Source organism: Colius striatus, chromosome 6, assembly GCF_028858725.1.
Source record: "Colius striatus isolate bColStr4 chromosome 6, bColStr4.1.hap1, whole genome shotgun sequence".
Classification (NCBI taxonomy): Eukaryota; Metazoa; Chordata; class Aves; order Coliiformes; family Coliidae; genus Colius; species Colius striatus.
Window position 1 is genome coordinate 11,144,580 of NC_084764.1, and position 20,691 is coordinate 11,165,270.

Below are 20,691 nucleotides of genomic sequence, written 5' to 3' on the forward strand. Positions count from 1 at the left end.
CTCATTTGGTTCCCAGCAACTTTTGATGAGTTTTCTGTAAATTTCTACTAATGCTTATGAAGCTCCAGGATACAGGTATTGTCCATCTATACTCAAGTGAATAAGCCTGAAAGAAGTTAACATGGCTGAAACTGTAAAAATGCCAAACAGTTAGGATTTGACTGGAAAGACCAAAGTTAAAAATAAATCTCACTCAAGTGAATTTCTAAAAGTACATTTCAATGTTATAAAAGAACTGCTACCCATCAGACAAAAAAGTGTAATCTGACCATCACAGCAGGAATTAAAACATTAAGGGATGTGCTGCTCACTTTATAGCAGAATGCTGGTTTCCATTATGGTTTTATTTTCAGAGATGCCTCTCAACTTAAGAACCATGGCTGAACACAAAGGAGAGTCACAATAATAGCGAATTGTAAATAAATTCCTGAATGCTTAGAATAAGGAATACTGAAGGTAAAAAAGTTAGATGTTCATAGCTCCTCTCTTTCCCCATCTTTAAACATAGTACCTTTTCTGTTATGTATCTACCCAAGCTAAAAAGGGAGCTCTTATCCCCCAAATATTTTCATGGTTACTGTTTGGAAATCTGGAAAAACCGGATACAGCAATCAGTGGTTATTATAATCCCTTTCATATTCAACATTCAACAACTCAGACAAGCTTGACAAGTACATATTTTAACAGCAGCTATGATTACAGGTTTCATATATATCACAGAGATGCATACTGTACATACCTCTTGTGCTAGTTCTTGTGCATTGGAGATGAGAGGATATGGAGGGCTGGCTTTGTTCATGTGCACTGTAACAGCATTGTGTATCTTAAATGCATTCTGAAAGTCAGTATTTTGAACAAGCTGTAAAATGAGAGAGATATCCTCTTGGCTCTGAGGGTCTACCAAAATGTGCTGGATATGCTTAAGAGAAGTTAACAGCTCTTCCACTTCTAGGTAAGAAATAATAAAATACAAATAAGGTACAAGTTAACAAGGCTCATAATTTAGTAACGATGACATTAAGATTTTCACCAGAAAATTTTTGCTGTTCCATTTTTAAATCAGCAGTGATGTATGCAAATTAATTACTTATCCATTATTCACCAACTTTTATTAGCAGAACTTACCTGCTAATAAGTCTGAGGAAGTGCACTGTTTTCAAGCTTTTTTTTTTTTTTTTTTAAGCCTAGTGTAAAACAGATGTCATGGAAAAATTTTAACTAAGCAGGTATCAGTACAAAACCACACCAACCTAAAATTCTGCTATTTGTTACTGTCACCTGATTCAGAAAACAGTGAGGCATTACAGAAGAACCTCATTTTCACCTCTTCCTATGCAAAAAATTATTTTATTCCATTAGTTCTGAATTGATTATCCCCTCTTGTATATTTGAGAATTCATACACATGTATGTACACATTCCATACAAGATATAGATAGAGAATGTCTATCAGTGTGTAATCAAGGTGTCCTATTCTAGATGCATCTACATACTCTCTTTTCAGCACTCTAATAGCTCCTTCTGTGTCATCCATTCTTACAAAAAACAGTATAATTCCCTTTCTACACTGAATCTTCACCTGTGTCGTGCTGGATGCAAAGCCTCACACCAAACCATTTCCCCACCCTGCAACAGCAAACAAATACCTCCTGCCACCGCAATTCTGAAAAAAGAAATAGTGCTTGAAAGGAGTGAAATGAAATATCCCCCCAAAGCTAGCAAATAATTTCCTAGTCACTTGTTTAAAAAAAAACCAAAAAACCCGAAACACACATAACACAACATATTTATCTGGCTTTGAGCATGCCCAACTCTCTCCAGGTTCCTGTTTCTGAATTCTAAAATCACAGATTAAATCTCAGTGCAGGATTTTTTGAGTTTGTTTGTTTTGGTTTGGTTTTTTTTTTTTAATAAATGCCAGGTAACAAAATACTAACTCTAGATATTTCCTACTGAAAGGATTGACTAGAGGAAAAAAAAGTTCAGTAAAAGACTAACATCTGCATTTACTCACAGAATAATGTCAAGGTTCTTTAGCAGAACAAGTCCATTTTTTAATCGCAGATCAATTAGCAATTTACTACTTTTTTTAAAGTCTTCTTTTACAAGAACTGTTGCAGTCTTTTTTCCATTAGGCTATGAAATGGTTGGAATGTGACTGAGCAGTGTGTGATATAAGCATTAATCAAAAGACTGTCACGGAAAAAGTATGCAACTGCAGGGGAGGACCTGCAGTCACAGCTTAATGTGTTAGATTAGAAGAAAGGAGAAAAGCAAATAGTGTGTCACCTTAAACAAAAAGTTATGAACAGCAAACTTAAGAAAGATAATTGGCTTTATTATATGTCAACACCGATATTTTAATTCCCAAGCTTTTTTATAGATCTCTCGAGTATGTGCTGGTACTAATACTCTAATGCTCCTTGAATCATAGGACTAGGAAAGGTATTGTTTTATCCAAACCATTTCTGAAAGTTTATTTGTAACATGCTCGTAAGTTTTGCCCAAGGTATAAAACATTACAAAAGATTTCCACTGTAGACATAGAAGATTTACTTATATGAAATGTCAAACACTAACTTAACTAAATTAGGTGAACAAACTATAGAAAAAAGAATCTGCCTTTTATTAGAAGCATACTGCTGTGGAAAAGCCAATGTGCTGGTTTTGGCTGGGATAGAGTTAATTTCTTTCTACTTGCATGCACATGGTCTAGATGCACAGAAAGTTCTTTCCATTAAGACAGCTGTATAAATCATATTGTTTTGATAACAAACACATCCTTTAAAACTGTTTTAAGTGTCTTGTCTTATTTTTATAAATAAAATTCAATTTGTTTTAACTAGTCTGCCAGGTATTTTTTGTTTTTAACATGAAAAGATGAAAGCAGTGTCAGAGATCTGACAAATTAGACACTGTCATTTATGAAGCATTTTCAAAACTAAAAATACAGACAATCCAGTCAATATTGTTATTTGAAACATCTATCATAGAGCAGAGGCTCTGTGGATTCACACATACACACAAAACCCCAACAACCCAAAAAAGGAAAACTAAAATAAGTTTTTAAGAAAAAAGATTGAATAAAGGCAGTTTAACGTCTCTATAATTCACTAGCGTTTGCCCAGATTTATTTGGGGTTCTCCCAACAAAGCTTGTTAGAGATTTATGAAAGTGACTAAGCACTCATCAGGACAGTAGAAGTGGGAAGATGGAAAGAGTCAGGAGAAGAGTAGATCAGAAATACAGTACAACCAAATAGATGAACTGCGAAAAATTTCATATACTAGCAGTTATTTATTGGACACAGTAATGGATTAGCAAGATTCCTGAAGACCAAAAAGTTCTATATGTACGTTATAAAAAAAAAAAAATCTGTCCTCTCCAACTCAAGTAAAAAAGTATTAACAATAACGGACTCAAATCCTCTCTATGAAACTGTGTAAGTGTGTGTACATATATATTCATAAAGCAACAACCCTAGCTATATTCAGGTAGCTCTCCCTCCAAGCATGACACCTAGACTCAGCTTTCTTATTCCCAGTCACTCTCCTCCCTTCTGTAGTTCCAATTCCTCCTGCAGTCAGTCTTAAGAGCTGTGAGCCTCTGTGGCTAAGCAACTCCCAACAGAAGTCACTTCTATTTTTTATATAATTTTTTTGCATCTTCCGCTTTGTATTCCCTCTAAGAAAACAATTTTACAATTAAATATCTAACACTTCATAAAGTACAGAATCTGCTAATTACAAAGAGATCTCTGGGACAGAAGCTGACAAGTCCTGTGCTAAAGCAAAGTACGTCTTCCTTTGTAACTGACCCTGCTTTCAGTCAGAGGTTGGACAGGACAACTTCCTGATGACCCTTTCAAGCTAAATTTCTTTAAGTAGGGATTTGTACATTAAGGATTACCAGAGGTTACAGAATAGAGACATGTCTTTAACAGAAACATTGCTTGGGCACACGCATACCAAAGATGAAGAAAAAATAATTAGCAGTTTAATAGATATTTTTCACTCTCTATTCTCAACTACTGGCCAATAGGAAAAAATAACAAGAGTTTTTAGTGCAGCTCAAACAAAAAAAAAAGCAGTCTGGGTCTCAGAACAGGTATAGATTTAGAAAACTATAAACTCACAGTGCCTTTTTTTCACTACAGTGACATACCATGCTTTAGATAAACTTACTTCCTCAAGCATAAGTATCAGTTTAGGAACTTTTTCAATACAATCACAGTTGAAGCAATGACAGCTATGAAATGAACAATTTCAGAATCTGCTTCTTCTGAAATTCCTAATGTTATATTTTCATCAATGTCTAAGTGCCAAGGAAAGTAGGTTTTCACTACCAATGCCAATTCATTATGAGAAAATGTCGGTTATATTAGGTGCCAATTACTACAAGACAATCTGTGTAAGAAGAAACCACCAGCATGTTTATCTTTATTAAAAACTCTTGTGTTTCAATTTTAAATGATAGTAAGTGTTTATTCATTGCTTATTCTGCTCTGTGTTTCAAACATAATAAAACTACGCACTATTTGCATGGTTCTCCCCAGCCTAAAGAAGATGGAGACATCCACTGAAATTATTAGTTATCCACAGGGTATTTAACTGTTTCCCAAACAGACTGGTTTTGAAAAGCCACTCCATGAGGCACATATTGACTAAATCAATAAAAAACCCAGAAACATCGCAAATCCAAAGGACCAGAAGACTTGAAATCTGTATAAGATGATTATCTAAATTAGGTTTTCAGTGGCCTAAAAGAACATTAACATCAACTAAATACTTTTCTCCGTTAACTCATTCATTTCATTTTACCTACCCAGTGTCTTCACAGTATAATGAGGACTCTCTAAAACAATTCCTTCTTCTGTGTCAAATATTGGATTATCTATTCCAGTTTTAGGGGGAATTTGTGCTAGTTTCTTTAGCCTCATGGAAGCTGTAAGGTCCAGTTCTTGTTTCTTTCCCTCTTCTTCCCGTCTACGCCTTATGTCCTCTTGTTGCTGACGGATTCGTTCAAGCTGAGCGCTCCGCCGTATGGGCATCATCCTGGAGCCCAAATCCTCAGGGCAATCAACAGCCATTTCTCTATGCTTCTGAGGTTCCTCAAGAGAAGAAAGATCCACATTTTTTGCATCACTGTCAGAATCTTCTGCAATGTGTCCATTCATATGAGAAGTTGTCATGATTCTTTGTGATTATACTTATTCTCTTCAAACAGAAATGCTGCTGTTAGGACAGTTTTTGTTGTGATGTTGTGTAGAATCCATTATAACTTCAAAAATATTTCCCTTTCATCACAAGACAGTTGAAGAAGTATCCAGTAAGAAAATCTAATGAAAGATATTAAAAATAAGTTAGCAAATAACTGGATTAATAAGCAAAAACCTAAGACAGTTCTCCAGGTCCCCAGGCATCCGAACAATTAAACTTTTCCTCCATGTTTACATAGTGCTTCTTCCCTTATTAAGAACTACAGAACTGTCACACACTTTAGGAAACTTCGAGTGTCAGTAGTATAAAAGGAGTTCTGTTCAAATTAATGCTAAAGTCACTTACATTTCTCCATCAAAGCAGTGGGAGATTCTTCACATAACATACACAATTGCAAATCAGCAGTTTTCTTGAAGTGCCAAATTAGTTTTAATTTATCCTTTCATTCTTAAAAATTCCAACACTAAGCACGTTTACAATCCTACCAACACTAAATGTGAATAGCTTCTTACAAACAACATGTTCTCAAGAAGTTTAATCAGTTTAACACAAGTAATATCTGTATTTCTTGTTCATAAATTGAAGCATTTTCATGTAAGAAGTGCCTCCCAGGTCCAGAGAAGACAGGTCCAGCACAGAGTTCTTCCAAAAGATACTATCTAAAATAGACTGCAGCTGCACTTAGGCAATTTCAAGTAGGGATAAAGTCCTAGGCTAAAGGCAGGATGGTTCTGGTTAGCAGCCACTCTTAATACTTTCCATAGGTGTCCATTAAAGCAGAAATAATTAAATACAGGAATAAAACCCCTTGTGTGGGCACATAAAGAGGTGCAGATTTGACAGAGAACAATTTCTACAGTCAAATAATGACATTCCACTACATTCCTTATGTCTGAATCTGGCTTATCATTCTTGATGATTCAGGCTAAAGAGGAGTCTTGAGATATACAACAACTCAGCTTTTCAATATAATATATAAAACTGTATTACTCCACATTGCTCTTCCATATCACGAAGCCAATGATACCCTATCCTCAACATGTCCAAGTAAAGGTAATAAAATTAACAAATAGTTGTGTACATTATGACCAACACACTTTAAAAGATAAAAAGGAACTTAAAAAAAAAATCCCTGTTACTGAAAGGAAGTAGAACAAAATATCTAAACATTTTATTATACAACTGAAAGCAGCAAGACCAAAAACACCCCAACCCATCAACTATCTTAAACCAAATGTTTGTGTTTGGAGGAGGAAGGGAAAGATCCTTAAATTGTAATTAAGTTGAAAATTAAATGTCAATAGTACTGTTTCAAAGAAGCAGCAATAAAGACTCCTACACAAGTTTCTGCCAGCTTGCAATTCTAAGTGCTTACAGCTTTTGATTTTCAGTAAGGAGTAGTATACAACTACAGACAGCAACACCAGAACAATTCTCTTTACTTGTTTCCTGTCTAGCCACTATTACTAAAATCTTCCAAGAAGCGAATGTTAAAGCATTTCCGTGGAGGCAATTTTTTTTTCCTTTAAAAGACACCAAATTGCACTGGACTGATGAGTAAAAAGGATTTCAATGCTCAACATTCAGAAAAAATTCAGGCAACAAAAATGGTCCATCAAAAGTTGCACAGTAGTGGGACTAGCACTGCAGGTAGCACCCAATTATTTGGCACCCGTAGAACTTTCAGTTAGTGCTCAACTTAAAATGAATAGCTTTTCAAAGAATAAAGTCACATATAGTTTGTATTCAGAGTTATATGAAGCACAATGTCAAGAACTGGTCTCTGAAATTTGGAGAGGCAGACAATTTAGCAAAATGATCCTCAGAAAGCTACATTCCCCTTCAGCAGAGGCAACTTCACTGTACAGAAATAAGCTCAGAAAAGAATGTCTCCCTGGGTACAATAAAATTACAAACAGCGATGACTTAACTGTGTAAGATTCTAATTCTCTTTCATCTACATTGTATTGGCCATAGCTTGCCTAAGATTGAGCCTTTAGAAAGTTACATTCATCTTTTTTGCAACTCTGACAAACTGAAAGAAAACTCACATTCCTCACTCCATATAGTGCAACTAACAGCTGTTAAAGCAATTTGAGGGAACGAATAAGATGCATTTATGCAGCACTAAACAAGACAAGACTACTCTGAGGATATGAGGATATCCTCTGAGGATATGCAAGAAGTAAAATCCAACTTTAAAGCTACCACCACAACAATCATGTGTAAGCTAATTTATGTCACACTCACTAAAGAATCTACACCTCATAAAATGCAGTTGATGGCAAATACTTAGCAAAACTGAGATAAGCACCATTTCCTCCATCAAATTTAAACTACCAGATACCTAAGGCAATGAGTGTGTTTTGAGGTTAAGTCAGAAAAAGGGCACAACAAAAACTCATGTATCTGTATGAATGAGAAGTTTTTTAAACTCTCTGGTAATAAACACTGAAGACCACAGAAACAAAAATACAGTCTGATGTAAGTATTAGTAACAGGCAGTCATTAGTGAAATTTTTTACATTTTCGGTGTTAGCTCCACACAAGATTCAAAGGGCATATAAATTCTTGAAACAGACATTTAAATGGCCTGTAATAACAGCTGCCCATTTTGAGAATTTACCATCTGAGTTAAGTCAGTTAAGAAAGGGAAAAAAGTTACTGAAAGTTAGTTCTCCTGCAGACACACATCAAAAGCAATTTAGAAAGCTGTCAAAATTTAAGAGAGTTTTAAGAGAACTTTGAATAGAAATTATTCTTGATATCCCAGAAAGCCTTTGAAGCAGGCAATAAACAATACAGGCAAAGTAATCATGCTCAGGTAATACAAAAGATGATATGAAACGTAATTTATCACACAGCATCAAAATTGAGTTGTCTAACTCCACAAAAACACAATCCCTCAGATATAACTAGTTGGCAATCCATGAAAGCAGGGGCATGCTGCAAGTCTGGAATGCTGGAACAACTTCCTTTAATCAAAGAACTTCTGATAACAGGTGACCCCTTCCAAACCTAAGCCCAGTGTTTATCCTGCTCTCTCAAGTCTGCTTCAGACATCACAAATTCTCAACTCCAACAGTTTTGTGACAATGCTACTGCCCAGTTGCAACAAATGAAATGTGCACATAAGGAAAAACTTCAGATGAGCTCTGAAGCCCCTCTCTATAATGGCCCTACAGAACTTAGAATGTAAAGTATAACACTGATAAAATGTTAACTGTGTGCTCAAATGAAGGTGTGTTGTAGTGGAGGTTAAAAATAAGATTCAGTTTGAGACAGGCAGCACAAACAGAAAAATTTATTCTAACCCATAAGCAGGGCATCAAAAGTCTCCTATGATGAATAACTTCAGAAACATTTTCTTGGCTTTTCTCTCTGACAGTTTCTTTTGCTGTTTTTAAAAATCCCAAATATAACAACAAAAAGGAAGAGTTGTTATACCAAGTCTGTTCTCTGCAAGTTGCGAATCATCCAATAAACCAGCTTTTCAGCCTAAGAGGAGCTTATTCTGTTACATGAGCTCTTACACTGAAGAGGCAATCTTACAGACATAATAATACTGATTTTTACTACCTCATCTATAAAATACATAAGCCAATGTTTGTAATTAACAGAATTCTCTTCCACTTTATAACTTAGCATGAGCAGCTTTTATACTCTTTAGACAAGTACATGTCTCTATGTTATAGTCCTGTTGCTCAAAGCTTAATAGGGTTAAACTGTCATCCTTTGAACTACCAATGTCCAACAGGAGAAACATTTCATGTGGTCTGTAAATATTTCCAAATAAAGTTGATTTATGACTGTTTCCTGTTCAACTTTGTATGACAAGTCTTACCAATATGGTCTCGCAAAACATATGTGAAAGTCTCTTTTTCAAAGACTACTTTTACTATGCAAATGTTTGCCCTGCAGAGCAGGGTTTGTATAACATAAGTAGGGTTCATATAATGTAAGCACAGCTATTCAGAAAGCTTTTCAGTCACTCTTATCATCATCAGGCATCATGTAAGAATTTCACTGTCAAGCAATTACGAACAGCAACTGACCACATTTCTGGTGCAAGTTCAAAACCACACAAAGTTCAAGAAAAAACCCACAAACATTGTCTTGCTAACTATACTTACTATTCTCAAAAATACTGTATTTTACAAGCCATGCAACGTTCTTCTTTCTGACTTCTAATAATGTCGGGCTTCCATCATCTCTTAACTCCCCTTAATATACTAAAAGCACAGACCCTAAAAGCTCTATCAACATAGCCTAAACATATAGAAATGCAATCACCTTGGTGTGCAAGACAGATGCTAGTATAAAATACATACTGACAGGACAGAAACAGAAGTGATGTAAGGCAGTTTAAGTTCATTTGCTTCCTGGGGACTGTGGCTGGTGCGCGTACCAATCCTAATTTCTTTTACAACTAAATTCCGTACAGTAAAATTAAATTTGTTTTGCTTCAGCAACTTCCAAAGATCAAAAATGACATTTTCTAGAGGCTGAGGTTGTGTGTTACATTTTGGTGGTGTTTGAAATTCTTTCAATGCTAGCAGTATGATTAGACTTGATAGTTCCCTTTTTAAAATTCATTAAAGCTGTTAATTCTGAAAGACTGCAAGGGAGTTCAGCACTCACCTCCAGCAGAATTTCATTAGTTTCGGCATAATTGAGAGCATAAAAGCCCAACCTACATCTGTAATTACATTAGAAAAAAAGAAATACATATTTAACATCAGGCACAGTGCAAAGGATTTATCACCAGCTGAAAGCCATATACTCTGACAGACACAGTATATTAAAAGACTCATTCAAAATAACTAGAAGAGGAATTCTAAGTTGCTAAAGTGGTTTAAAAGTTAGATAAAAATCACATACAAGATGCTTCCTGATATCTGAATTACTAGCAAAATATGAACATAAAATTATGCTAGAGATCTGTACCAGCAATTATTAATAACCCACATGATGATGGATAGTCGAGTATTTTCACTCAGTGCTTCAGATTTCAAAGCAAGCAAAATCCAAGGCATAACAATCAAGAAGCAACAAAGTAAATGTAAAACAGTTTAATAATTCCACAAATGGAAGTTCAGTGTAGGGGGAGAAAAAAAAAAATAAAGAAATCACAGCTCTTCCTATGTTATCTCCCAAGCATCATTTGTTTCTTCAATAGTGTTTCCATCAACCTGTAAGATTAAGGGACTTGAATGCCAATTACATAATGGAAAACACAACATAAACCATGCTGCGCAGTGAAAAAAAATCAACCAATACTTGAGAACAGTTAAAGACTGGAGCTTACAGTAGACAATACTTTACAGATATTTGCTATAGCGTTCAATAGTATTTGAAATATCTGGTACAGACTGTAGCAGCCTGATGTCTTTCAAAACCAAGTTACGAAATCTTTAACAACTTGATACTCTTTTGCTTAATTTAAAAATTCTGTAACAGAAAAAAAAGAATTCTCTGTACACTAGCTCTCCAACACATTCAAGACTAACTTCTGGTTTGTTTTTTTAAGTCTACAATATTTTTTTCATTATTTCATCTAATTAGATACTCTATAATAGCCTTCATATTGGAAGAAAACTTAATACACATATGACTCTTATTCCTAACATTTTCAGATCAGAGTTCATTATAAAACCTGCCAAGTAGAGTAACTGAGTTCAATGTGTATTTCAAAGGACTTTCAGACATGCCAAGAGGTTTTAACATTCCATGCTCACTTAATGTGCGAGATCAACAGCAAAAAGGGCTAAACCCTCAAAAGAAAAGTAATTTTCATTGTTACTGCTTTCTAAGTTACAGTTATACAAATGCAATAAAAACGTTAACTTGCAACATTAAAGTACAGAGAAATTGATGAAACTGAAAATTCAGATGCTGAGGTTAGTTTTCAGTTTTATACATTTTATAAACAATTTACTCCACAGGCAAACATGGGAAACTCAACCATAACAATTCTATAAATCTAACTTGAAGAACATTTTTTAATTGCACTGGTATTACACTTAAGTACTGTGATCTATTTAAGACACGTTTAATTTCATTGGGCTTGTTTATTTGCTGATGCAGTGGAACACTAAAAAGAGTCACAGCTCAAGAACTGGCCAGTCTATACCATCAACCTCAGAAGATACAGGGCCATGACCTACAGAACAGACATGAATAAAGTATTGGTCTTCATTTTTCAATTAAAACAAGAGAATACATCAAGCAACAGCCACATCACTCAGACCTCTCTTCGGGAACTGCAGCTTTGCAACAAAATACACGCACAAACTATATGAGACATACAGAGAGTATATTCATCATTTTATTGTGCATTTGCACATAAAAAACAAGAATGGATTTTAACCCGTTTCACTGCAAAAGCATAAATTATACATCCAAAGATTGCTTTATATAAACATTCAGTGTAATACACCACACAATTCTTCTCTCAGTCACTGTTTTAACTCTTAGCCCTGTCAGACCACTGGCTATGTTTCTAAAAGAGGCCACACTTAATTTATTCACCCAGTGCAACAGACGATGGAGTCTGGATAAACAATTCTTGCTGCCGCAAAATTAAAAGCAAGAAATGTAAGATTTGTAACTTATCACTACTCCAAGTACTTGTCTTCCTCACCAAATGTCAATAAAATAGCAGCGGGTCTCTCCTCTGGCCCCGGGAGGTGATATCTCCTCCTCCCATGGTCCCTCTGGTGCCAGGGCAGCTGCAGGACCCTGCATTCCCCTGCCAGACCCCAGTGCTGCTGCTTCACATTGCTTTTAACAGCTTCCGCCACACTCAGGCCTGGAGCTGCAGGACTCACCTCACCACATGCTCCTCAGCTCACTCTGCTGCTTCCAGACCTTCTGACTGCAGTCTCCAGTCCTGTTAGAAATAGAGATAACTACTCAAATGCAGAGGCAAAACCCCACTTTTTTGTGACTTCTAACAAGCTTAGTCAGTAGATGGTAAAAAAATCTCTCCATACACTGCAGCAGTGAGGCGGATAAAACCTCTGAAGTACTTCATCTGTTCTATTTACAGCAATCATTACAAAACATACAGCCTCAGTGATTGAAGTGAGTGAAATCAATTAGAGATATGCAGAATACACAACAGCAGACTACTTCTGATAATATATTTTATCTCTTTTAGATATAAATACACTAATGCCCCTTAGAATAAGCATGATCTAAACTGTAAGAAATTTAATGTGCTGATTTTTATGAAAGAAACAGCAGTCATAAGCAGAGGGAGGAACTTTTACATCTCATTTACATTCTTACCAATCTCTCTGTGAATAAAACCGCATACGTGACTTATTAGCAATCTTCCTTAATTAGTATCTCAATAGCAAACTCCTTTAATCAGTTAAAAGTGACAGCACAGGTAGAGTAGAAACAATAAGTTTTCTTTAGTCTTCACAAATCTGACTTTCCACTGCAGCATAAAGGTTTTTTTCTGGGCACAAACAATCAAAATGCTTCCAAAGCTGACCAAGATTAAAAACAATAGCTGAAAACACTTAGGATAAACATCGCTCATGTGCCACAATTTCCTTTGCTTTACCACTTACACATCAGCATTGTTTAGTTCCATTGTTTTAGTCCAAATGAAATGTAGACAACAGAGGGAATACCAAGTTTCAGCCAGGGTGACTACAGATGTATTTTGAAGAGGGAATGACAAAAGAAACAAATCAAGACTAGGCCTCAAGAAGTTTGCTAAAAATCATGTCTAGATTGAAAAACTTAAGATAAGGTCATTTAAGTATATTTTATATTAACTGATATATATATAACTTTTGTTTACATTTTGCCACCTGTATCATAAATAGAGCTATACATAGTTAAATGCCTTTTCAGCACTTAGAAGCAACTGCTAGCACTGAGATCTAAATACTGCTTCAGTGAAAGACAAAGCAGAGGGCAGGCTCTGTACCAATTAATGGAAATTAATGAAATTAAGACACACATTTGGGTTTCAAAAAGCAGCTCACAGAAGAAAACAACGCTATAGCTCATTAAATAGTCCAATACTCACATTACCTCAAACCAATACTCACATTACCTCAAACCAGTACAGATTTACTACCCTACCATCCCACTCTGGCTTAGATGAATAGACTACAACTATGCATACATTTGAATGCCCAGATCTAATCAAACCTTTAGCACCAACAATCCCTGCAATAAGAAACTTTTTTTTTTTAATACATAGATATGTGTGGACAACATTGATGTCTATGGGCTGCAATGAAAACATGACAGAACAGTGAAAGAAAACAAGAATTATCTTAATTTTGCAGTCATTCCAAACGTTTAGAAGCCTTCAAGCGTAGCAAGTGAAGAGCAAAGAAATTCCTAGAATTCCAGGGATTGTTAACAGATCTCAGGGACAGCCAGAAGCATGCTAAGGAGATGGTCATTTCTTATCACCTGTTCACAGTGAGTTAAGACTTCAGATTTAATTGTCTTAAAAGTAAACATGCCTGTCTGTTTCAAACAGTGGTCATATTTTTGAAATTAAAAACACAGCTGCTGTTTTAGTTCTCAAATAAGATTCCCATATTCCCTTCAAATTGTATCCTTTTTGGCTGACTCTTACACACTGGTCTTACTTTAATTCCTATGTTTTTAGTGTGTTAACTTTAACATCAGTGCTTGCCACTGTTTCATTATATAAAACATAGAATAAATAGTAAACATTCATTCAGAGAGATGACTGAATGAAAACTATACTAACTAATCCCAAATTAAAGATACTATGTTTCACAATTTCCATCTCATCTGACATTTAAATTCCTACAAGACGGCAATAGCCCTGAATAGCACGTTGTTCTTAAGACATATTTACAATGTTCTCTGGAAAGAGAAATTTCTTTTTTATTTACATCTTGATGTTCCAATACCTGGTGAATCAGATAAACACATTTAGAAACATCATCTAAAGAAAAGAGAAATTCCTCAGAGGCTTTCATCCGAAGACATTAACTAATTCAACAGTCTTCAAAGAAGCTAAATCTATGGACAACACAACTTTATGTAGGCTTTGCAAGTTCAAAAGGCAAAGTCTCACAATGTTACCTAATGAATATACATGTGCTAGCCTTTTTTAGGTAGTCTTCCTCCTTGGGCTCTCTTCTCACCACTTTTTTTCCATTATTATCTGAATAAGCGTCCTTAATGATTTAACCTGATTAGCTCCATCACTATACTACTCACAGGTATGAGGGGTGGGATGCAGATAGGGGGGTGAAGAAGATAAGGATCTTCTGACTTTTTTTTCTGACCAGAAAAATGAATCGAGATTTATGAAGATTGAAATTCTGGAATATAGAACATAAACCACAAAAGTGTACTACTGATTATCTCTGCACAGAATTCAGTCACTTAACACATCACAAACTCAGAACAACCACATTTCGTTTGATCTCTTCTCTAGTTATTTATAGTTATAACCCACAAACTATTTTAGATACTGAGGTCTTTGATGCCATACTTTTTTCATTCCTAAAGTCATCTGAGACTGTGGTAACTGTGCCACTACACAAATACCTAAAAAAACTGCTGCCTAAGTTTTACCAGTTTCCTTCTGAAGGACTTTCCCTTCTGTAAGGTTTTCTCTTTCTATTTAACATCATACGTAATTGCTTTTTCTGGAGGACAATGTAAGAAAGATATACCAGCCATGCAGTGTATGTCATTTTTTTCTACAATATCCATTTCAATATTAGTACTACACTGAGATGTTCTGTTAGGCAAGGAAGACAGAAGCTCTTGCTATTACAAAAGACAGACTCCATCCTCAACCAGGGTAAACACTATGGTGAATATTCACCAAAGGAATAATTGGTGACAGTCAGAGTTTGCACAGAAGGATTATGCTCAAGTGAATTCATGTCCATGAAGTCTGCTGGAATGTTTCTCAACCCTGAGAAATAGAAGGCAAGCAGTAAAGTCAGAAGTTAATATTTTGCAGACTGAAACAACCATTCAGAATTTACAAAGTGTTTTGCTTTCCTTACATTGTGTCAGAAACTTTATTTAATATCTGAAAAACATTTCAATAATTTCTTCAGGGAAATCACACAATTCATATGTTTGTGCACAGCTAACTCCCCAACTGTGAGCACAGAACAAAGCTGACTAGGCTTTCAAGTGTGCCCTACTTTCAGATTCTTACAAACAGAGATGGAATAGCTCATGAATTTATGACAAGAACTGGAAGAGAGACTGACTGTCAGTATGATTCCTTAGACTGTTAAGCTGGGCTAGTTTTCTGCTGCCTAAGACTGCAGTCTCATACTTGTTTATCTTGACTGCTCCCCTACCCTCTCCACTTCTGTGTTGTACAGTCAATACCATCTGTGATAGCTTTGAAGCTATTAAACCTTCATTCAACAAGACTGCAGAATGCTACAAAATATTTTTGTTCAGTTGGTTTTGGTCAAAGCAGCATGCTAAAACAGCTCTGAATCTGAAAGGTGATGGGACTCACACAAGGCGGCAGAAACAAACAGTTGAGACCAAGATGGTGAAGAGGTGAGGACAGAGACAAGTAGAAATGTCCACTGCAATAGAAAGCCCACTCCAATTGAATCTCATCTCATGGAACCATATTCTGTGAATTCCCCTCATCCCAACAAAAGTCTCATCAACAGCTACTAATTTTGTAAGAGCTTTACATCCTAAAAAAAACCCAAACAAAACTCACAAAAAATAAAAGCCGCTACATAAAAAGCAACCACACACCTACAACCGCACCCCTTCCTAATGTTGTAAACAGGACAGTTAAAAGAACCTACTGGTTTCCCTTAAAACACATAACCTGAAACACAGTGGTATTAAAAAACCACAAACCTAGCATTTATCTTTAAGCATATTTCCTCGCAAACAAAAATGGTAAATTGAATGCCCATATTGAAAGCATGAAAGGAGGTCCTACTGAAAAGTCTGAACATTGCTGTACATTCATTACTTGAAAATACTCAAGTACTATTCTCAATCTACTATCTTTATGTAAATAGTACAAACACAAAAGATGAGAATACATGACCCAACAAAAAAAGCTTTTTTTGGTTACAGGGGACAGCAGCCACAGATAAATTTTAATTTTCTGAGTACTTGCAGTAGAAGGCATGATGTGGTACACCTACTGGTTCAACACTAACGGAAATAAAGTTACTGCCACCTCAGGCATACATATATCTATACAATGTAATTCACATATGGGTGTAATCACTTGGAAAACTACATCTTTATTTCAAGTTTTCCCAATATTCATCGCAACATTCTGTTAAACTTAGGAGAACGATGCCAACCATGACCAAAGAACTCTTGCCTTAGAGTACAACAAACTTACAATATCAAGTTGCTTAGAACACAGGTCATGAAGAAAACTTGTAGAAAAATAATTTTACATAAAGTACTACCAGAATTTCAATATATTATATGAAAATTAGATGCTTTGTAAATAACCTGCATTACTAGACTTCATAATAAAAATGCATGAGAAAGTTTCACAAAGGCTATAAAAACATAGCATCAGAGACATTCTGTACCTTATAAAACCAGTCTCTCTCCTATTATAGGCAGAGTTGACTCTTGGGCCTAATATTAGAAATCAGTTACACAAATTAAGATGAACCTGTGACAGGAACAAACTCATGTTCTTGAATTAAAATTCCAGAAGCACTATGGCTGTAGAGCTCTTTCACAGTTCAACTCTTTTGCTAAGTCAAAGAAACTACATTCAGTTTCTGAAACATCGTTAAAGATGATGTTCTTTTTCTTAAGAAAACATTAGAAAATTGTGGTAAATTCACATGAATGTAAGACTCCTTTCTATGCAAAGAGAGGCAAACTTTTATCATACGTAGTGGTGCAACAATCTTGTCCAGAAAACCATGTTATCACTTTAGTTATTGAACTATGATAATAAATATCACTGTACAAGTCTGGGAAAAAACGCTGGTAACGTAACTGATGTAAATCCCCCTGTGGAACTCTCAAACCACATTACAGAACAAAGATTCAACACCTAAGAAGGCAGAATTCAGAAGAAACCTCTTTGCCTTAAGATCATAGCGTGCCTCTTAATGCAATGAACTCACAATACAACACTTAAAGTATTTCCTCTCCAGCTTAAAATAATCAAGCAAAGATGACAAGTTTCTCAATAGAAAAGTAGAAAAAAGGAGATAAGCTATTCAGGTAACACTTCTACTTGAGTGTGCATAAAAATTAAGTTAAATAAAAATTTATAGATGCAAGATAGTGAAACTTCTCTAAAACAGTTTTCCTTCTGCTGCTGTCAGATCTCTGCAACTCAGATATCTTGTTATGAGACACAGAACACCTTCAACTGATGAACGCAGAATATCTTTGCACTTCATGCTCAGTGAAGTAAATGGTATATATATATTATACAACAGGGCACTAAATATTAAGAATACATTCAAAAAGCTATCGATTCTTCTAAGTATTGCTCAATCACACACACTCAAATACCTAAAGATTAAGTCTGTACAAGTCCTACATACCAGTAGGTGCAAACATGTTTATATGTATTACATCAACATAGCCGATAAATATCTTTAAAGAAAACATCACAGTACTCCATTGCCCTAATATTTAGAACTCAAGACATCAGATACTTCTGAATCAAAGTACAAAATTCTTGTCTCAAAATCATTAAAAAGACAAACTGCAAACAAAGTCATCTATAACCACTTTAGGTACCCATGTCTTCACTAATCATTATTTAGTTTCATTCCAAAAGAACCACAGTATTGACTCCTTTGGAAAAAACTTATTAGAATTTGGTCTCCGTAAGAACATGCTGAAGATAAGCTATTAAATTCAAAAGCCTAGAGCCAAATTTCCCATAATTAAGCTTAGCTAAGAATATAAGCTGCATATTTGGCAGTTCTAGTTTCAGTTAAAGAATAAAGCCTTCAGTAAATTAGCCTTTAACAGGTTTTACTGTATTAATTCTTTGAATAAAGATAACCACTCTGGGCATAAGTACCTCTTTCTTAAATTTACATTAAAATAACTTTAAAAATATGAACTTTTGAGTGGATACTTTTTAAATCCTTCAGCAAAATGATGATCTTGGATGCTACCCTCTCATGCACAGTCCACAGAGACAGGTGCTTTCCTCTAGAGGTAGAGAAAAATCAGCACTCTAACAACAGTCCATGAAAATGAAACCTTCTGGAAAACACTGTTACAATTACGAAGTTATCACAAGTAAAACTGATTACTAAAATATGCCACAAATAGTGGCACTCACTATCAATGACGTGGTCAGGACAGCCTGAAATATTCTCAGCAGCCTTGCCCTGCTGAAAAACCAGGTGTCAGGACTCCAACTGCTGCTTCACAATCACTAAAACTTGAGTATGGTATGAATGCTGGTAAGGATGAAGCTTGTTCTTTCCCCTGAGAAAAGCCAGAGAAGCAAATGAAAATGCAGGCAAGGAAAAAGAAGAGAAAAAAAGTAGACAGTCTAGAACTAAACAATATAAACTAATGGGAGAAAACAGAGTAATTTTTCATTCAAGCAATAATCAAAAGACTAGCAAAATTTAATTACTCTAAATTTCCTGCTTGTATAAAAAGCAGAATCCAGCATCAAAGGGCAAGGCTAAGATGACAGAACAGACAGCAAGAGCACTAACTGGATGTGGGGCTTCGTGCCAATATCAGCATTTCTGTATGCTGCTTCAGAAGCTGCCACTGTTTTTGTACAAAGCTGTTCAGATCAAAGAGGTCAGTCAGATGGCAACAGTAAAGAGTGAAAGCTGTGGTCCACTGGGAAAGATAAACTCTGTCTCCTCTGTATGATGAAGATGGGAAAGAAGGAGTATTTACTCTGATTCACGTATAGAAATAAGATTAAAATTAAACTGAAAAAGTTATGCATGTAGAAATTTTAAGAATCTAGTCTGGTGAATCTACCTTGTGAACAATAGGACAAAGCAGAAAATTTTGCAAACAAACCCCTGAATATCTCTGTGAAGCACCAAAGCTGTAAGAGTGTGACACATCTTCACTGACGTCACTTTAAGAAAGTCAGGTTTACAGAACAGGTTTCAGTTGAGAAACTTCATAAGGACCCTAATCACACAAATCTTGAACATCTGAAAGGCAGTAAGAACTCTCTTTACTGTATATCTCTGCTTCCTCACTGCGAAACTTGAAAATACTTGGTCCTTCTCTTGGCCAGTAATTCAAGGAGATCGACCAAATAGAAAATTACTTTTCCTAAACATACTTTTTCAAGATTTTACAGCAACAAACTCTCACAATGTACTGGAGCATCCAGCTGACAAACTTCAGGATGCAACAATATCCACGTCTCACACACATATATCCATGTCCCTCACCAATCTCAAGTTACAGTTACTTCTTCCTACCAGTTTTCCTACTTGAGCTTTGATTCGGCAAGACAGAGACATCCTTCACCTTATTCCAAACCCCTTTACTTGCTTATTTAACACTAGCTTTAGCATCACTGAAGCTCTCCACAAGCCACTTCAGTGGAATAAAATGGCAGAAAAGCCCAGGAGAAAGACACCTCCCATTTTCAATAGTAAAAAGCTCTAACATGTACCTTTTCACCACCAAAACAACTGCAATTTTTGAAGACTTACATATTTTTAAAAGCTAAATTGTTACCAACTCTTACTGGGTATAGAAGAACCAGTTTGTATCTAAAAATCAGACAAAACATGCACAAGAAAATTCCATGTGCTTACATGGTTAAGTGAAAGAACAAATAAAACCCTAAACCACTCCAGAACGCTGCTGTGTGATCAGCAAAAAGCGATCCAGGGGCAAAGTAGTATTGCATGGCAGATAGCATTCATTGACATCTTGATTTGTATCTGCTTTCTTAACTTCAAAAGAACTTTATAAACATAGATTTGGGACTAGGAATTTTGAGTTCCACTTAAAAACAGGAGCTTCTGGGCTCTGGCATAAATAAGAATTATAGAATCTATTAGAATACAATCCAATAATGTCACCCAGTGCAAATAAGACCACTATTTAAGCAATGTTTTCTTGACGTGTACCTGGGTTGTTGCAAATTATTTCTTGTCAATGGCATTTTTTCAAATGTATTAGATCACATTATGACAAACATATTTGACCCTTTCTTCTAGAAATTAAACTAGACTAGTCTCTATTAAGATAAACCAATCAAGTTAGGGACCTTCAGCTTTCTGTTATGCAAAGAAAACAATGCACACCTTCACCCAAAATAGGTTTTGCTCATCTTCTTAGAAGAATCAGAAGGATCTAAAGATGAGTAGCATAAACTAGAGACACAATAAGGTTTACAGGTTACGTGAAACTAAGGAAATCCACAAAATGACGTACAGACAAGGAATACAATATGGTAGTTAAATCATGAATTCCTAATTAGAAGAACAGACTATTCAGCATAAGTTAGA

General features: G+C 35.5%; 1 protein-coding gene across 3 annotated transcripts in view; it reads right to left on the reverse strand.

Moving 5' to 3' along the window:
* PALS1 (protein associated with LIN7 1, MAGUK p55 family member) overlaps positions 1 to 20,691 on the reverse strand; it is a 55,313-nt gene that overhangs the window by 22,853 nt on the left and 11,769 nt on the right. Inside the window, exons 2-5 of one of the 3 annotated variants that reach the window (XM_061997994.1) lie at positions 12,049 to 12,110; positions 9,860 to 9,917; positions 4,824 to 5,337; positions 740 to 948 (exon numbers count right to left, since the gene is read on the reverse strand). In XM_061997994.1, the coding sequence (XP_061853978.1) occupies positions 740 to 948; positions 4,824 to 5,190 (576 nt within the window). In that variant the 5' untranslated portion in view covers positions 5,191 to 5,337; positions 9,860 to 9,917; positions 12,049 to 12,110. The remainder of the gene's footprint in view (positions 1 to 739; positions 949 to 4,823; positions 5,338 to 9,859; positions 9,918 to 12,048; positions 12,111 to 20,691) is intronic. The other 2 variants (XM_061997993.1, XM_061997992.1) reach the window with 2 other exon arrangements.